Below are 19,592 nucleotides of genomic sequence, written 5' to 3' on the forward strand. Positions count from 1 at the left end.
ACAGTACCAAAGGGAAACACCAACAACAGCAACAACAACACTAAAATTAACTTTATAAAAAAAAAAAAAAAAAGAAGTATAAACAGGTAAATAGAAAGGAGGGAAGGGGAAGAGCCTCTAAGTTAAATGGCAGCTCCCCAAACCCAGGAGAGCCTCTAACTTAAATGGCCGCTCCTATAAGGAAAGAGAAAGGGAAATGAAGAGAAAAGGAACAAAGACGGGGCTAAGAAAAAGGGAACAGTGAACCCTCCAAGTCAAATGGGTTCAAGGGAACACGTTAGGCCTAAAGGAAAACGACGGCCACAACAACAAAAAGGCAGCAGCGGAAAGGTCAGAAAAGCTCTTGCCTAAGATGAAACACACCCTAACACTAAACTAACAGAAATTAGCTATCTGTAGCCAAAAAATTATAGGAAATATAACAAGAAGAAAATACTTATGAGCAATCTCGACACTGCAAGTGGCAAACAAGATCTGGGTAACTACAGCTAGGCATGTTCGTATAGGGGCTAGCCCCAAGCCATTAAAAAGCTCTCGAGCTATAATATATGGCCGAGTCAGAGCAGAGGATTGGCTCCGAACCCAACCAGCAAGAATGGAGGCGAGATGGGGACAACATAACATGGAAGTCTTTTCCCTGGCTTTAGCTTTGTCAGTAATGTGGTCAAAAATCTTACCTTCTGCAGCCTCTCTATTAGTTAATCTACCCTATGCATTATGTTGCTTCCTAAAATCATTACAGAAATCTGTTCTGTCAGGTAGTTCTGGAAACACTTCCTAGTTTCTTAACAGAAATCCTCTTATCTCATTTATGTGGCTCAAACAGTAGGTCATCTACACACACTGCAGGCACACAAATCTTTTTTTTCTTTCTTTCTTTACCACTACCATAATTTTCATCCATTAAGCTAACTACAGAGATCTGCATTTCTTCCCAGTTTCAGATAATTTATATGGAATATCTGTTCAGACCTTCTCTTACCAGTTTGTCTAGCAATGTAGTTTTCATCATTTAGTATTTTCGTTATTTAAAATAGTCCCTGACATTTAGTCAAAAACTTGCATTCTGCAGAGGGCTCAAAATTAAAATTAAAATGTCCTGATCCTTGCCACAGTTGTATAGCATAGGTTCTTTTTATATGTGCCTATGAGATGGGGATCACCACTTTCAGACTTTTGTCCAAGATGGTTTACTGCTGTATCCATTTTTAAATGGCAAACAGGAGGTATGGCAGCAAACAGTCCTGGTTTCATCTTAGTCAACAACTCTTCAGCATGGACTCCAATTATTTAAAAAGAGTTCCACTACTTAATGTCTGGGAATAGTACAATAAGGTTTTTAACTCTCTTTCAGCTTTTCCCTGTTAGGGGTCGCCACAGCGGATCACCTTGTCCACTTCATGATTGGCAGTGGAGTTTTTTACGGTGTTGAGTTGCCAGCCCGGCGCCCAACCTTCCACAGAAGGCACACACGTGCACTCACGCCTAGGGCCAATTTTAGCATGTCCAATCCACTTGCAGCATGTCTTTGGGGATGTGGGAGTAAACTGGAGCACCCGGAGGAAACCCACACGACCAGAGGGAGGACATGCAGACTCCACACAGAAGACACTCCAGCCGAAGATCGAACCAGAGAGCCTCTTGCTGTGAGGCGACAACGCTAACCGTTGTACCACCGCGGCCGTCCTACAATAAGGTTTTTAACTACTTGACCTTAAAGCAATGGTATAACTGCTGCATTTTTCTGGATATAAAATGTGACCCCTGTCAGTAAACATTTCCTTAGGTGTCATTAGTCCTGAAAATAGAAAGACTAATTCCTTAGCTACAAGTTTAGCCTTAGTCCTATGTAGGAGAATAGTTTCAGGGTATTTAGTTGTATAGTCCAAAATAACAAAGATGTATTGAAACCCGCTGCTGAAATTCACCAGTGGCCCAACAATGTCCATAACAGTATGTTTCAAACAGCACCTTTATGATGAGCATTGAAATGAAAGGACTTTTAAGAACCTGAACAAGGGGCTGTATTTTGGGATTCACAGATTCCAGCACAGAAATTCCCACACTGCTGTCATTATTTCTGGTCATTAAAACATTGCTGCTATCTGTACTTTAGCCTAATCCATTCTTAGATATTAACCTAGCACATGATTATATGCTAGCCTCATCACTAAGTTTCTGAAAGATATAAGCACTTATATGTGATGTACTATTTCCTGGCTTCACTCGCTCTAAAATAATTTTGTAACTCAAAGTACAAATAAGAAGTGGGAAACTTTTGTTCAGCTTCTTCCCTTGCTCAACTCAACATTTCTAACAATTTACATTTTGAAAGTTTATCTAGCTAACCTGGAGATCAGCTAGCTCTGGAATTTCTTCAGGATCAGTCTGGCATGAGTTAGAAAGTGCTGCCTCCTCACTTACCAATACAAACACTGGGATCTCAGAAAAAAAATCTAAGAAAAACTGCTCATACAATTATTCTTTAGTGTCAGCTGATATATCTACTGTTCTCATATTTCTTGTTCCTTCCCTTTGTGAACCTAATGCATAGAACCCTCCTGCTTCAGTTTATGATTCTTGTATTTTTGAAGAACGTGAATATAACAAAGTCTCTCTCTGTATACACCATCTTTTCTCATTTATCTTTCATTTTTATGCTATTCTCTCTTGGTCTCAAATTGAGGGCTGACCCCCCCCCCCCAACCTTTCAGCTTCTTTTTCTTCACTAGATTTTTCTCTCTCTGCAAAGGACTTGGCTCCAGTCTTTACTTACTTACAGACACCAGGTACATACAGCCTTCTCGTATTTCAGGTTTCTGTGTTTCACTGACATCACTGAGTTTAGAATTCTGACTAGATGCAGCTTCTTCCTCTAACTGCATGAGCATAATCCCTTATTGACCAGGTATTGTTTTCTTCCTTTAAGTGTAGTCTTATTAAATTTATCTTTCTCAACACTCACATGCTGCTTAGAATTCTCCATTTTTGGGACTTTGTTTTAGCTTATCAGAAAGTTTATAACTCTGTTCAGACTGTGTATTTTCTGCACCCACAAACATGCTGTTGGAATATGGCCTTTTCAGAGAGTGATCCCCTCTCATTTCTGCTAGTCCTTTCTTTTCTTGCTCTGCAACACTTTCAAGACTGCAATGACACTTCAACACTACACTTGTTACACTTTCAGTTTGTAATAATTTACTAAGCAATTTCATTCCTTCTAATGGTTCTGTTCTTCTGTTAAATGCATGCCGATATAGCTCTAAATTTTATGTAGTTTTTTCCTCTCTATATACATTTTCTGACGACTTGCCTGGCAGCCAGCCTGCTGCCACCATGAAAGCAAACAGATTGCGAAAAGCAGCAGCTTTTAAACTACTTGTATGCAAAATGTTTACTCACATCCAACAGATTAATTTTACTGGTTTAGAATTATCTATAGGACTTTGCATATTTAGTAGATAAATAGAATAAGGGAAACATTAAGACAACAGTAAAAAAAAGTTAAATTCCCAATACTTTTTTAGAACTTAAATGAACTTTCACAACTTAATAGACAGGAAAACTAAAGAGAAAAGGGGTGAAAATAGGAATATGCTGATGTTCATTCCTGCCTTTGCTTCCCACACCACATTATAAATTTTGGGCTTTTTTTTTGTTTTAAACATACCTTTTGTTTCCTTAGTTTCTTCTTCCATGAATCTATGGTACAGGTTTCGGTTGACATTATTTAAAGATTTGATGGGTTGACGTAGAATCTTGTACTTGCCAAAAACAGCTTTGTTGATGTCTCGAACTGTAGCATTGACCTGATCATAAGTAAGACGCCCTTTCATATATCTAACATGGTTGAAAGAGACAGACAAAAACAAACATGCTGAAAGCTAGTTTGAAGCAGTCTGCATATTCTGTTATAAAGCATCAACTACATGTATAAAATAACTAATTTTAAACATAGACCTTTGATGGGGGCATTGCAGCAGGTAAAGCATACAAAGTGATGCATTATCTGAAGTCAAATTATATCAGACTCTCGAAGGATGATCTTTGCTAAGCCTTCCATGCTAAGGCCAAAGATAAAAGCAAATACGCAGTCTACAGATATAAACCTACACTGCCACAACCACCACCAGATAGTGTTAATTGGTACATAACCCAATATACTCTCCCAGCCTCTGGACTAGGCTGCCCTTGCATATCAAGCACAGTATTACATGAGCAACCTTTAAAAACATTTGGGATGACTGGAGGACTATATGGGGAAGTACGCGTGTGCCTCTGATACATGGGGAAAATTTAATTATGGGCTTGTTCCCCATCAGTACTGGGTGATGTGGCTGAGCTTCTTAATGGCTTCTTTAGCTGTAAACTCAGCCAGAACCTATGAACCACCATTTTTCCCAGCAGTACCTATTGTTATGAATATATAGCATACAATGGGAAGTTTTCCATAATAATGTTCAGGTCCCTGCCACCACTTCCAAACAACACTAACATTTTGCTAAGCAAGAGAAATAACAGATCAAACACCAGAAACTATAAACATGAACAGACAGGAAAGGCAACTGTTGCTGTTCTCAGGAAAGGAAGTTTAAAAAATATACCTGTTGCAGTCTTGCAATAAGTACTGATATGATCTTACTATAACAGTAGATGTCCTACTTAGCACTGTTGTAGTATTCCTTACAACAGGGATATCCTGCCAAGGACAGCCATACATCCATCCAGCCTATGGAAGCCTGAGCCCTTCCATGTGCAATATGTCCTATGTCTGAGGTGTAATGTACATAAGCGATGTATAAGCACCAAATCCTCACAACTGAATTGCCCCAGAAGAAAAGGAGCAGCAAATGAGGATAAAAGTAACATGGTACATGTATATCTAGAAAAAGAAAAGTCATTTAGGCCACAGAAAAAAAAATAGGGAGAAGGTGGGGGGGGGGGGGTATGGAATATTGCAGTGATATGTAGGACATCTACTGTTATGGTAAATTATTATACAACTGTACTATGTCCTTCCTTAATCACTGTTGCAGTAGTTCTTACAATAGGGAGTAAGAAAGATACTATAAAGAATGGAAGGAGGAGGAAGTAACTGAAAAATCCTTCAAAAAATGGAGGAAATCACATCCAACATATGTAGTCTTCTTTCGGCTTTTCCCGGTTAGGGGTCGCCACAGCTGAACTTCGGTCCGCTAATGATTGGTAGTTGATTTTTACGTGCTGAGTTACCAGCCCTGACGCACAACCTTCAAAGAAGGTATGCCCATTCACGCATGTCTCCATGCAGAAGACGCTCTAGCTGAGATTCGAAACAGACAGCGTCTTACTGTGAGGCGACAACGTTACCGTAGCACCACCAACGTGGGTATAAATCACATCCAACATATACTACTTAGTAAAAGTATGCACAGAAGATAAAGCAGCAGCTTCCAAACTGGTCGAGCATTGAGTCTGTAAAAAGGGGGGGGGGGGGTGTCAGAGGAAGCAACCACTCCATTAGAATGAGCAAGTAGGGAGTTGCTTGCCACGAAAAAAATAAAAAATGGAAATGGCATTAGAAATCCAAGAAAAATGGTTTGTTTAGAAACTGCAAATCCCACTTTTTTGTCTTGAAAAGAAACAAAAAGGTGCTCAGATTTCCTAATGTCTGAGCTATCTATGCAAATCCAAAGAATGAAGAATCCTCTCACTACTATTTTGAGGAGAAGGAAAGTGGATAGTCTAATTCAAAGACACATCATTGAGTACTTTTAGGCATAAAAGGATTGGTTATGAGAGCAACTATCTCTGGAAAACCAGAAAAAGAGGAAATGCCTAAGGGCCTGAAGTTCAGAGAAACTCTACCAACAAGACAGATTTCCAGGTACACAATTTCAAAGAGGAAGAAGTTGCTGGTTCAAAAGGTGACTGAGTCAACTTGCAAGAAGGAAGTCCAGATCCTAAGAAGGAGGAATAGGCTTTCTTGGGAGCCTCAAATGAAGTACGCCTTTGAGAAACTATTTCACCTGAAACCTAGCAGAAAGTGGCAGCTCCACAGGCAGACAAACAGAAATGGCTGACAAATGAGCTTTAACAGAAGAGTAGGGAAGACCAGAAATGAGCAACAAACCCAAATAAATGGTAGGAATACCCACCAAAAAAGGGTCATGTTCCAGATCTGAAGAAGCTCCATTTCCCTACTAGATAAAATAACTACAGCCAAGGATGGAACTCCGGAATCAGAGAAAGTGCATGGCAAAGAGGAGAGAATCCTAATAGACCACTTGGAAACCAAGGTCTCTCACACCATCACAGCCACATGAGACAGCTCCAAAGACTGTTCTGAAGCCTTGTCCTCAACTCCCTGACTCAGAGACTGCCTCAGCACCAGTCGACACTTGATTCAGTATGCCCACAGTTAATGCCAGAGTGAGCTTTGACACGGAAATAATAGGCCTTGGGTGGAGGATCAGCTCCAAAATTGCAGAAAAAGTTAAACGGTGGACCAAGGACAAAATACAAGAGCAGAATGAGAAATAAAACAGGTGTCCAACTTGGCCAAAACAGCTTTTATTAATATAAAAAAAAAAAAAATTAGACTTTAAAACTAAGCACTTGTCACCACTCCCACAAGAGGGGAAAACATACTGGACCTGATCATCACCAACATGGGGACTTTATGCTCCAGACCAGAAGTGTATCCCTCACTGGTAAGATCAGACCATAAACTAATCTCACTGGATATTCACATCCCGACCCCACCCCATGCCCAGAAAGCCACAGTGAAAAACTTCTCTAAAGCAAATTTCACACTCCTCAAAACCAAGGTAGAATCCTTCAAAGCCCCCGGGCCTGTGGATAATACGGCCCAGACCGCAAAATCCTTTATAAACACATTCTATGAACACCTTCAGGAATGCATGGATCGTGCAATCCCAACTAAAACCAAGACCCAATCCTCCAAAGGCAGATGTCCTGTCTGGTGGACCCCAGCCATAAACAAACTATACAATAGAAGGAGGAAGCTACTACATGATAGAGCAAAATCCCAAAAAGGGAAGGCATCTCTGATCAGTATTAGCAAAAAACTACGGGCACTCATAAAATCGTCTAAGGCCAGCTTCGAGAGAAAAATTGCACAGGACACTAAGGATAATCACAAGGCTTTCTTTAGTTATGTTAGGAACCTGGGTGGGAATTCCCAGATATGCTCAGAATTAGTCCAAAATGACAAAAAATACACCAATCCCACAGACATTGCCAACATCCTAGCTGACAGGTTCAGTGCAAACTTCTCCCGGCCCTCCCCACCAAAAAGGCTAATATCTATCCCAGCAGAGTGCTGCCCCCCTGACATCTCAGATGCTCAGGTAAGAGCTGCTCTCTCCAAAGCAAGAAACACAGCATCAATGGGACCAGACGGTGTTCCGGGCTGCGTCCTACATGAACTCCAAGAAGAGCTAAACCCAAACCTAAAACTACTGTTCAATCTCAGCCTTACTACAGGATATGTACCCAAAGAGTGGCGTACAGCAACAGTGGTCCCTCTCCACAAAGGTGGTGCCTCAACGGATCCTGGAAACTATCGCCCCATAAGTCTCACTAGCTTGGTCTGCAAAGCTATGGAAAGGATCATCATGGACCTTATAAATAAAGATATTGGGGACCTGCAGACACTGGATCCTACCCAGTTCGGCTTTGTTAAGGGCAGATCCTGCCTCTTGAACCTGGTCGATTTCTTTGAAACAGTCACCAAGGCCATTGACAAGGGGAAGGTGGTCCACACAGCCTACCTGGACCTCGCAAAAGCCTTTGATACAATACCCCACTCAGGCATTATAGATAAGCTCACCAGCTTAAATATAAACCCCTATGTCAATAGATGGGTTGCAAACTGGCTCAAGGACAGAACCCACATGGTTAGAATAGCTGGAGCCATGTCAGACTCCAAACCAGTTACAAGTGGCATCCCACAAGGCTCAGTCCTGGGACCACTCTTGTTCAGTATATATTTCTCAGAGGTACAGGCCAACATGGAAGGACTGTGGCTGACCAAGTTCGCAGATGACTGCAAACTGGGCGCCATAATAGACTCTCCAGCCGACACAAGCATCCTCCGAAAGGGCCTCATAGAAACAGACAACTGGTGCCAGAGCCATGGCCTCAAGCTAAACGCCAAAAAGTGTATAGTCATCCCCTTTGGCAAAAACAAAGTGCCCACAAATTACCACATAGGTGGTAATCCATTAAGTACAGAAGAAGTAATTAGGGACCTGGGGACCCAAGTTGATAGCAATCTCTCATTTGACAACCATGTGGCCAAAGTGGTTAGAAAAACATTTTATATAGCCCACCTAATCATGAAGGGATTCACATCTAGATCAGGGAGGTCATCGTGCCTCTTTACTCATCCCTCATCAGGCCCATAATTGAGTACAATGCCCCTTTTGGGATGTACCTTACCAGACACCTGCAGCAACTGGAAAGACCCCAAAAGTACCTCACCAAGAGGATCAAGGGGCTCAAACAGATGCCGTATGCTGCCCGGTTAAAGAAACTCCAGCTCTACTCAGTGGCATACCGCCTGCTCAGAGGCGATCTGTGCCTGACGTATAAAGCCATGTCCAACCCAGAATTAATGGACATGCTGCACCTCAGAAAATCCAAATCCCATCGAGCTACGCTCGAGGGACTTGAACCTCAGCACTGAAATAAATAGGACATGCTGGAGGGACAGATTCATAACCCAGAGGCTCCCTTCACTCTGGAATAAAATCCCAGTCCAGGTTAGGCAGAGTCCCTCACTGACTCTCTTCAAGAGGAATCTTGATGAGTGGATGGGAGATCGTAGGTTTACCCCGGGTATCACTTCTGTGTCACTGTTAGACAGAGGCACAGTATACTAACCTTGAAAAAGGGCATAGCAAAATTAATTTAATATGGGTGGTGAAAGCCATACACTCTGGCTAGGCTTATAAATGCCCTAGGGCAGATAGCCTAGTATGAACCTATGAACCTAAGCATAACCAACAGCAAAACAGAGTAATACCTATGATTTAAATATAGAACCAATAAAATCAGTGAAATAATGGTCTTTTTTTAAGAGCCGGTTTTAAAGAGACATGCTCATTCAGAGCAGGGCTACAATTAGCCCTGAAGTCTACGATACAACATAGTTCACTGTAGTCAGTCCTTTTACACAAATCTTCTTCCCTAATGTTATAATTAAGTAATTCTTCACCACCCTTCTCTAAAACAGGTTTAGCTATTGCATTTGTAAGTTTCTCATTCTTAACATCATGACAATGCTCAAAAATCCTTTCCTTTAATGTGCAATTTGTCTTGCCTATATACAATCCTTCGTATTTCCTACACTGTGCTAAATAAACAACATTTCTGGTCTTACTATCTGTGTAGAAACTAAATTCATTATTCTTCCCTGTCCTAGGGTGCTGAATATAAAGCACACTCGATAGAAAACTACAAGTTTTACATGATCTTCAGGAGAAAATGCCCAGTCTCAATCTGATCGAACCCTGTTAACAAAGGACCGTTGTCTGTAGTAGACATACTGTTTGAGTGTCCTATTATTCTTAAACACAAACTTCGGCACTTGACCTAAGCTCTTCTTAAGATCATCTATCATTAAAATAGACTAGTTCTTAATCACGTCACAAATCACGTTCACATCACTGAAGAATGTGAGTGAAACTCTAGGTATAGCATTACAAATCTTGGACTCAAATGATGACTCACTGTCATCCTTTGCTGAAAAACAGGGTTTAGCCTTGGTCAGTCTGGTTAAACGAACATCTTCTATTGTCTTGTTTATCTCAGATAAAGAATAACCTCCATCTAAAATTCCTGTCTCAATCAGCCTAAGACTACATCCAACAGCTCATCATTGTCATGTAATCTCGTGACTCTGATAATCTGGCCTTTCAAAACATTCACGGTAACATGCCGGGGATGCATACTGGTCTTATGTAATAAGTTATTCTTTTTACAGGATTTCTTAAAAATGCTGGTACTTAGTTGCCCTAACATATATTTGTGTATAGCGACAGCAAGAAAATCAATCTTATCTTTACTAAACTTAAGATAAGAATTTGTACCATGCAAATATGTGAAAATTCATCAATTCTTGTTGTGTCCCTTCCCAGATAAGGAAGGCATCATCCACAAAACAGTTATAATATCGAACGTGGCTTCTAAACAAACCAACAAAGACCTTCTCCAACTCCCATTGTGCTAATACAACATTAGCATAGGAGTTAGCACAGACTGTCCCCATGGCAACCTCAATTTTCTGCAGATATTAATCTTCCCCAAAAACAAAAACATTTTCTAGGATAAGTTCCAGTAATGAACAAATCAACATTACCTTACTGGTGGAGAATGCAGTTTGTTTAGTCAGAAAGGATCTAACATTCTCTATAACTAAATCATTAGGAATGAAGGTGAAAAGTGACTGAACATCCATTGCAAGAAACATCGTATTTTCATTAAAGTAGACTTCCCTGGACCATATAAAACAGATCATTAAGGAAATGTTTAGTATCTCTCAAAACACTGTCAATGGTATCTAAAACAGGTCACAGAGGTTTTTCAACATATATAGAAAGTGGCTCAGTGAGCCACCCACGACTTGATGCTAATGAGTGCATAAGTGGATCAGCAGCATTCTTAAGGATTTTCAGCAGCCCATAAATAGTTGGAATCACAGGGAGCTCCACGTTAAAATAAACATCTCTAAACTAAAGATTTTTATATGTAAATCAAATATATAAAATTACTGTATTAACTAAACCATTCACATGAAATTTATGTAAGCATGGAAATGGCATTAGAAATACAAGAAAATGGTTTGTTTAGAAACTGCAAACCCCAATTTTTGTCTTGAAAAGAAACAAAGGTGCTCAGATTTCCTAATATTTAATATCCAAGCTGTATATGTAAATCGAAAAGAATGAAGAATCTTCTCACTACTGTTTTGAGGAGAAGGAAAGTGGATGGTCTAATTCAAAGATACATCATTGACTACTGAGAGCGACCATCTCTGTGTAAAACCAGAAAAAGAGGAAATGCCTAAGGGCCTGAAGTTCAGAGAATCTCTACCAACAAGACATATTTCCAGGTATACAATTTCAAAGAGAAAGAAGCTGCTGGTTCAAAAGGTGACTGAGTCAACTTTCAAGAAGAAAGTCCAGATCCTAAGAAGGAGGAATAGGCTTTCTTGGGAGCCTCAAATGAAGTACGCCTTCGGAAAACTATTTGGCCTGAAACCTAACAAAGTGGTGGCTCCATAAGCAAACAAACAAATGGCTGAAAAATGAGCTTTAACAGAAGAGTAGGCAGACCAAAATCGAGTAACTCTAAATAAATGGTAGGAATACCCACCAAAAAAAGGGTCATGTTCCAGATCTGAAGAAGCTGCCCCAGCCACAGGATCCATTCCCCCACTAGATAAAATAACTAGAGCCAAGGATGGAACTCCAGAATCAGAAAAAGTGCATGGCAGGCAGGAGGGGATCCTAATATACCACTCGAAAGCCAAGGTCTCCCACACCACCACAGCTGCATAAGACAGCTCCAAAGACTGTTCTGAAGCCTTGTCCTCAACTCTCTGACTCAGACACTGCCTCAGGCCTAGTGGAATCGACAATTGATTCAGTATGTCCACAGTTAATGTCAGAGTAAGCTTTGACATGGAAATAATAGGTCTTGGGTGAGGATCAGCTCCAAAATTACCAGAGTAGAAAAGTGCACCAGGGAAGGAGCTAGTAGAGGGGCATATGGCCTGAATCAACTGCCTTTGCAGCCAAAAGAAAAGGGATGACTCTTATTTTGATTTGTCTTAAGAAAGCTCCTGAGCAGATCCAGGTCAGCCTCCGATATAATTTTGTATGACCTGAAGCAACGATGCAGAAGGACTTTGAGATGGGACCCAATGCAGCTCTTTCTCGGATGACCCCTGGGGTAGTCACTTGGGTGAGACTTCCTGTACAGTAATAGGCTCCAAAGGCACTGGATCCAGTGGCAGATTATCTGTGGGGGGTTGTGCCATGTGTACACTTATCTTTGGAGCTTTTGGTGCTGATGAGGATCCCAAAGAGTCTGAGGCTCTCCTTGTAAACTCCAGATCCTTAAGCTTGGAATTGTTGGCGTCCCTCTCAACTTTTGAGGAGCCTATATCTGGGGGGGGTGGCATTAACCCTTCACATATCACCCTATTTTTTTTTCCATCTACCAGAGCTCTGGGATCAAATGCTACACAATTCATACGGTTGTGTAAATAAACTTAACATAACAGCAGATGATCGGATAATCACTGCTATAGAAGCCTAAGCTATATGTGTTGCATCCTGCATAGGATTAACAGCCAAACAGTTTCCAAAGATTCAAGGAACCTTCAGGTGCCCAAATCATTACACAGGTTCGGGCACCATGCCCTTCTCTCAACTGAGAGAGGAAGGATGATACCTGAAAAGACCCAGCTAAGAACAAATGTCCACACCCAGGCATAAAAAAAGACAAAAAAAAAAAAAAAAAATACAGGGATGAAAGGAGCGGCTACTGTAGCAGTGATCATTTGAACATCTACTGTTATAAGTACACTTACACAACTGTACTAATTTCATCATATTGATCCCTGCTCCAGTAGCCTGAGCTATACGAGTAGATTATCATAGCTTGGCACAACTAAGAAATAGAAGAATGGTCCTAGCAAAACTTGATCTAGACTTGGAAAAGGAATTTAACTTCTAGCGCTTTGTAAAATTATGTACGGAGGACCAAGTTGCTTCTTCTAGAACACTTCTAAAGTCAATTCCTTTCCAAAAAGTCAAAGATGAAGCAAATGCCCTAGTAGAATGTTTTTTTGACACTGCATGGAATAGTTTTATTGTGGTGGGAATAACAAAAGGTAATAGCTTGAAACAACCACTTGGAATCAGTCTGCTTTGACACACACTTCCCCTTTTTATTAATCTCACAAGAGATGAACAACTGACTGGAAGTTCTGAAAGATTTTTTTTCTATCAAGATAGCATCAGGGTTGTTTGTGGACATCCTAGGTATGTAGTATTCTTTCTCCTTCATTTGGGCTCAAGAAAGAACAGAGAGAGATGGATAGTTTGGTTTCAAGTAAACTCAGATACTACTTTAGTCATAAAAGGTGGTTTAGTTCTCAAAGAAGCCCTGTCTGTGTGGCAAATAAGATAAGGTTGACCAGCTTTAAGAGCTTGCAACTCGGATACTCTTCTTACAGAGGCCACAGTAACTAGCAAATATTTTTTTCCATGTTAAGAACCTCAAGTCAGCCAGGTAAGCTAGTTAAAAGGAAGTGTTACCTTCTTTATCAAGAAATTAAGATCCCAAGGAGAAGCCACTGTTTTTTTTTTTTTTTTTGACTTCTCTTGTGCAATACTCCCTTCAAAAACATTTTGACAACAAAATGCCTTGAAGGAGGGGGATCTGTGGGCAGACGTGCTGAAATGGACAACAAATGACCATAGAGAGAGGAGTAAGATAGGATGTACAAAATTAACTCACACAAATATTGTGAAACCAGAGAAAAAACTAGCCCTGAAAGGGTGCCGGTTATGTTGACACCAACAAGAAAAAGCTTTTTCATTTGCTTACATATAATTTTCTATTAGGCTTTCTTACCTCGATTAGTACCTGGTGCATGTCCTCAGTAAACAGGTGCCTATAAGGTATTGAGACAGTATCATTCTGGTAGTCAGGTGAAAGTACAGTTTTGTACCTACCATAAATGTAGATGTCCGATAGGTATGCATCTGCAGTCATAACATATGGGTTGTCCTGCCTCAGGCAGCCCTTCGGTCGGCCGGATTCCAAAGTCTGGGTCTGGCCTCGGCTGATGTCGCACTTTCCCCGACATCAGAGTGTCTGGGGTATAAAAGCATCAGCCGACACCATTTTCCTCAGTTTTTCTTGCCCCAGAAGCCAGGTGCCCTCTAGGAAGGCTAAATTTGGATAAAGGCTGAAAAGTTCCAAACATTTGCAAATTATATACATATATAAACAAACAAACAAATACACCATAATAGATTCCCCCAGCTAGCTGAAAGAGGGGTAAGCACCCTAGGAATACCACAGAGGGGAAGGAGGGTGGGTAATCCTGACTGCAGATGCATACCTATCGGACATCTACATTTATGGTAGGTACAAAACTGTACTATGTCCTTCAAGGATGCATCTGCAGTCATAACATATGGGTAGAATACCATAGCCAATCTGGGGAGGAGGTACTAAGAGAATTATGGTGTAGTTAAGATCCCTGCAGTACTGCAGTTGCAAACCCTGCTCGGGATCTGGAGTATAAAGGTAGATTGTAATGCTTGGCAAATGTATGCACGGAGCTCCAAGTAGCAGCTTCTAAAATGTCCTTGGTAGCCACCCCTCGTAGGAAAGCTGTAGTGGTGGCTGTGGCCCTTGTGGAGTGAGGCCTGATATTTTCAGGAACTGTCTTTCTATGAAAGGAGTAGCAAAAACAAATGCAATTTCCTATCCATTTTGAAATTGTCTGTTTGGAAATTGCTCTTCCTTGCACCCCAGTTGCATATGCTACAAAAAGTTGGTCAGTTCTTCTGTTAGTTTTAGTTCTGTCCAAATAGTAGCGTAGTTGTCTGTGTATATCCAAGGTGTGCAAAAGTTTTTCCCCTTTGTTCTGTGGGTTAGGGAAGAACGTAGGCAAGTGAATAGCTTGGTTCAAGGATACCCTAGATACCACCTTTGGCATGAAAGTAGGATTGGTTCTCAGTGACACTCTATCCTGGTGAAAAATAAGAAAAGGCTGCACTGCCATTAATGCCTGTAACTCAGATACTCTTCTTGCTGAAGTGATTGCCAGAAGGAATGCAGTTTTCCAAGATACAAACTGGAGGTCTGCTTAAGCTGCTGGTTCAAAAGGAGGTAGTGTCAGTTTTTCCAGCACAAAATTGAGATCCCATGCAGGTAGGGGGGGGGGGTCTTCTTGGAGGTTTAACATTTTTGATCCCTCTAAAAAATTGTCTGAGAAGAGGGTGTGAGAAGATAGGTGGATCCATATTGTATTCTGCTGAAATTGCTGAAGCATGAATCTTAATGGATGAATAAGACAGGCCATTGTGGAACAATTCTGCTAAGTATTCTAGGATGTGTGCTAGGTTTGCCACTGTGACATCTGTGCCCTTTGATGCGCTCCAAATGAGAAATCTCTTCCATTTAGCTGAGTATGTCTTTCTTGTGGAAGGTCTGCGAGCCTCCAGGATAATGTCCTTCACCCTCTGAGATAAAACGGTTTGGTTGGGCTTTAAGGAATCTTCCAGGCAGTTAGCTGCAATGTTTTCAAGTTGGGATGCAGAGTCTTGAAATTGTTCTGCGTTAGAAGAAGAGGCCATAGGCGAAGAGGCCATGAGTTTGCCTGAGACATGCTTCTCAATAGCGGGTACCAATGTTGTCTTGGCCAGTCCGGAGCTATTAGTATGACTTTTGGCTGTTCCTCCCTGATCTTCAGTAGAACCTTGTACATCAATGGGAGAGGTGGAAAGGCATATACTGTTAGGGCATTCCAGATGAAAGAGAGAGAGTCCACCCTCCAGGCTTGTGGGTGGTATGTCCTTGAGCAGAATTTCTTCAGTTGGTGGTTGAGTGGGGAGGCGAACAGATCTATCTCTGGGATTCCCCATTTCTTTGTTATGAGTTTGAAGATGTCTGGATGCAGCATCCATTCGTGTGCATCCATGGTAGTTCTGCTTAAGCTGTCTGCTAGTGTATTCTCTTTTCCTGGTACAATTTGGCCTGCAGCTGGATATTGAGATTCAGGCATAGGTTCCACAGATTCATAGCCATCCGGCATAGAGGGTAGGAATGTGTGCCTCCCTGTTTGTTTATGTACCACATGACCGTGGTGTTGTCTGTCCGTATTAACAGATGCCCTTGCTGGAGGAAGGGTCTGAATGCCTCGATTGCATGCCTTACTGCCAGCATTTCCTTTTGGTTTATGTGCATGCGTAGCTGCCCTTGAGGCCATAGGCCTTGGATACGTTTGTCCTCCATGTGTGCTCCCCATCCTCGGTCTGAGGCGTCCGTGGTGATGGTCTGCCTTGTTTTTGGTTTGTTGAAAGGCAACCCACTGCTGGCAGGCCTGAGCCCACCACAGGAATTCCTTTTGAAGGCATGGAATGATTTGAATCATGGTTTCTAGACTGTGCCTGTGTTGAGACCATACATTCCTTAGGTACCACTGTAATTTCCTCATATGCAACCTGGCATGTGGAATTAAAATTATGCAGGATGCCATGTAACCCAGGGCCTGCAGGACTTTCCTTGCAGTAAGCTGAGTTTGTCTCGTCAGAGTCATGAAGTAATCTGGAAGTTGTTTTTGTTTTTCTTCTGTGAGAAAAGCCATCTGAGTGATTGTGTCCAGATCCGCACCCAAAAAGGTTATCCTTTGGGATGGTACTAGTCTTGACTTTTGGATGTTGACTGTGTATCCCAAGGTTTGTAGCAGGTGTATGGCATAGGCCAAGTCCTTTAACAATTTTTTCTTGTTGTCCGCTTGTATTAGGCAGTCGTCCAGGTATGGATAAATTTGAATTCCCTGAAGTCTGCAGTGTGCAATTACTGATGCGAGGCATTTCGTGAATACTCTGGGCGCAGTAGATAAGCCAAAGGGCAATGCTGAGAATTGATAATGCTCTGATCCTGCAAGAAATCTGAGGTGTCTCCTGCAATCTGGTCGGACAGGGACGTGCAGGTATGCCTCCTTGAGATCTAGAGTCATCAGCCAAGACTCCTTGCCCAACATGGGAAGAAGTTGCTGTAGGGTCAGCATTTTGAATTTTGGCACAATGAGATAAGTGTTCAGTGCGGACAGGTCGAGTATAGGCCTCCATTGGTTTTCTTTTCTTGGCACAAGGAATAGTCTGGAGTAAAATCCTTGGCCTTGTTCTGTAGATGGTACCCTTTCTATAGCTTTCATCTGAAGTAACTTGCTGATTTGTCTTAAAGCCTCTGCCTTCTGGTTTGGTGGAAGGTTTGGCATTCCGCCTCTTTTTGGCAAAGTATGGAAGTGAAACCTGTATCCTTTGTCTATTATTTGCAATGTCCATGTATCCTTTGTAATGCAATGCCAGTTTTTCGAGAATAAAGCCAGCTTTCCGCCCAAGGATGCTTCCAGTTGATCCCTGGTAGGCGGAATCAGAGTCAAGTCATTGGGTGTGTCCTGTAGTAGTGGTAGTAGTTGTAGCTGTTGCACTACTCCTCTGGTTGGCAGGCTGCCACTGACGGCCTCTGTAGGGGCCCTTGGATTGACCTCTGCCTCTAGGGCGCCTGTTTCTGCCTCTCTGTGCTCTGGAGGAGTCTGGAAAGGACCAATTCTTTGTAGGCCAGTTTCTACTGAACCTCGGAGGTTGAACTTGCAGGAAATCTTTAACTGTTTGCACAGATTTTGCTTTTTCTTCAACCTTCTTTAGAATCTCATGTGCAGGGGAGCCAAATAAATGTTGTTTCTCCATTGGAGCATCGAGGAGTTTAGCCTTGCCATGGTCTGGCAAAGATTGCTCCTTCAGCCAGGCTTGCCTACGAATTACTGCCCCAGTCATAGCTGATCTAAATGAAGCCTCCAGTGCATCATAGCCACATTTTAAGAAATGATTACTGACCTGTTGTGAGTTGTGTACCAAATCCTGAAGGGATTTACGGTCTAAGGGTTCAGGTGAAGAAAGTTTCTTATTTAGCTGATCTAACAAAAATTCTTGGTACTGTATCATATGGAATTGACAGTTTAATGCCCTGGCAGAAAGAGTAGCAGATGTATAAACCTTTTTTCCCCATCTCTCTAATGCTCTAGACTCTCTTTCAGAGGGTAGGGGATTTTTGGCAGTAGCGGCTGCAACCCCTTTAGGGCCCGGAGAAATAGTTTCTGGGTCTGCAGCATGGGCTTTATACAGGTGGAAGAGAGAATCCGGGACCCTGTAATATCTGTCAGGTTTGGCGGGGGCCGGAGGAAGTGAATCAGGTGCAGTACTGACATCATTGTACACATCATCAATTACAGTTAAAACCGGAGGTATAGTTAAGGGCCTATGCTGGGGCAAATGCAAAAAGGTCCTTAATCTTTTTCTAGAATCAGAGAAATCCTGACCCTGCCACTGAAAGTGTTCTCTCATGGAGTGTAAAGTCTCCCCAAAGGAAAATTCTTCAGGGGGGGGAGGCCGAAGGGATAGATTCTTCTGCATATGAATCCTCATAAGGCGAGTAGGCCCCTTTCTGGTGGTCTGACAAATCAGATCCATCCGTGGAGTAATCTGAGGAGTGAGGTTCAGAGGGGTCAGTCCTAGGCCTTTTGTCTGGAGGAGGTTGGGAGGCCCTGTCTGGGTGAGGTTGGGAACCCCTAATCAAGACTGAGGATCTGAGAACTAGAGGAAGGCCTCTGGGATGTAGATTTGGCAGGCAAAGCTTTTGAAAGTTTGGCAGCTTTAGCCCTGGAGAAGGCCTTAATAGACATAGAAGCTGGGAGCCTAGCTGCCCCACGTGCAGGGGTAGAAATGTCCAAAGGTATGGTGTCGGACAAATCCTGAACACTAGCTTCGGTAGGGAGTTCTGAAGCCGACTCAGCCGGGGCCTCTCTGGCCTCGGTGGTCGGAGGTATGGTTTCCGTAGTAGGAATAGCCGTGGACTCTGTTTCAGCCGAAACCGAGACACTCGCGGTAGGCCTAGCCGTGGTTTCAGCCAAACCGTGGGCCGCGAGTGTCGGTCCTTTTCTTTGCGTTTTTTGACCATATGCGAAGTCGGAGTCTCCGACGGCATTTTATAAGCAAAAGCGGTTCCAAAAAACTCCTCTGCAAACTCCGACCGACGTCTAAGAGTCCGTCGGTTGAAGGAGGCACAGGCTAAACAAGCTGATACGTCGTGGTCTGGGCCTAAGCAAGGAAGGCAGTAAGAATGGAAATCCTTATGAGATATTTGTTTCCCACAAGTTAAACAATTATTTACTTTGTCTGACATCGGCTGAGGCAAGAAAGAGTCCCCAACGGGGTACTTAGCTTTTCAAAGTCTTGGTAGCTGAAATCTCTGGATCTGACCGACCGGCACTTGCGAACAGCTTCTGCTTGGGCACCTTGCGCGAAAGACTGAGGAAAATGGCGTTGGCTGATGCTTTTATACCCCAGACACTCTGACGTCGGGGAAAGTGCGACATCAGCCGAGGCCAGACCCAGACTTTGGAATCCGGCCGACCGAAGGGCTGCCTGAGGCAGGACAACCCATATGTTATGACTGCAGATGCATCCTTGAAGGACATCTTGTTTGGGATTGGGCTGTATCACGCACCCCTTTTCTGGTTTGTGAGTAGATCCAGTCTGTGTGGAGACTTGCGGTAATTCCCCCTGGCCAATTCCAAAAGAAGGGAGAACCAAAATGATCTTGGGGGATTCCTTCTGAATACCTTGAATATCAGTAAACATTCCTGCCCAAGGAAAAGAAAAGGCCATTTATCTTCATGGCCTTCCTGCATGGAATCCTGGAGCAGAATTTTGCCTTCGGATTGTTCAGAGAGAAGAAAAAAAAGTCTGATTGAGGAGTTCCTCACAGATGGATCA

At 42.4% G+C, this 19,592-nt stretch overlaps 1 protein-coding gene across 1 annotated transcript in view; it reads right to left on the reverse strand.

The window, feature by feature from the left end:
• The window catches only part of SKA1 (spindle and kinetochore associated complex subunit 1), a 652,565-nt gene that overhangs the window by 61,346 nt on the left and 571,627 nt on the right, over positions 1–19,592 (reverse strand). Inside the window, exon 6 of the mRNA XM_044078227.1 lies at positions 3,671–3,840. Within this exon, the coding sequence (XP_043934162.1) occupies positions 3,671–3,840 (170 nt within the window). The remainder of the gene's footprint in view (positions 1–3,670; positions 3,841–19,592) is intronic.

Source organism: Protopterus annectens, chromosome 1.part1 (genome assembly GCF_019279795.1).
Source record: "Protopterus annectens isolate FY-2018-M chromosome 1.part1, PAN1.0, whole genome shotgun sequence".
Classification (NCBI taxonomy): domain Eukaryota; kingdom Metazoa; phylum Chordata; order Ceratodontiformes; family Protopteridae; genus Protopterus; species Protopterus annectens.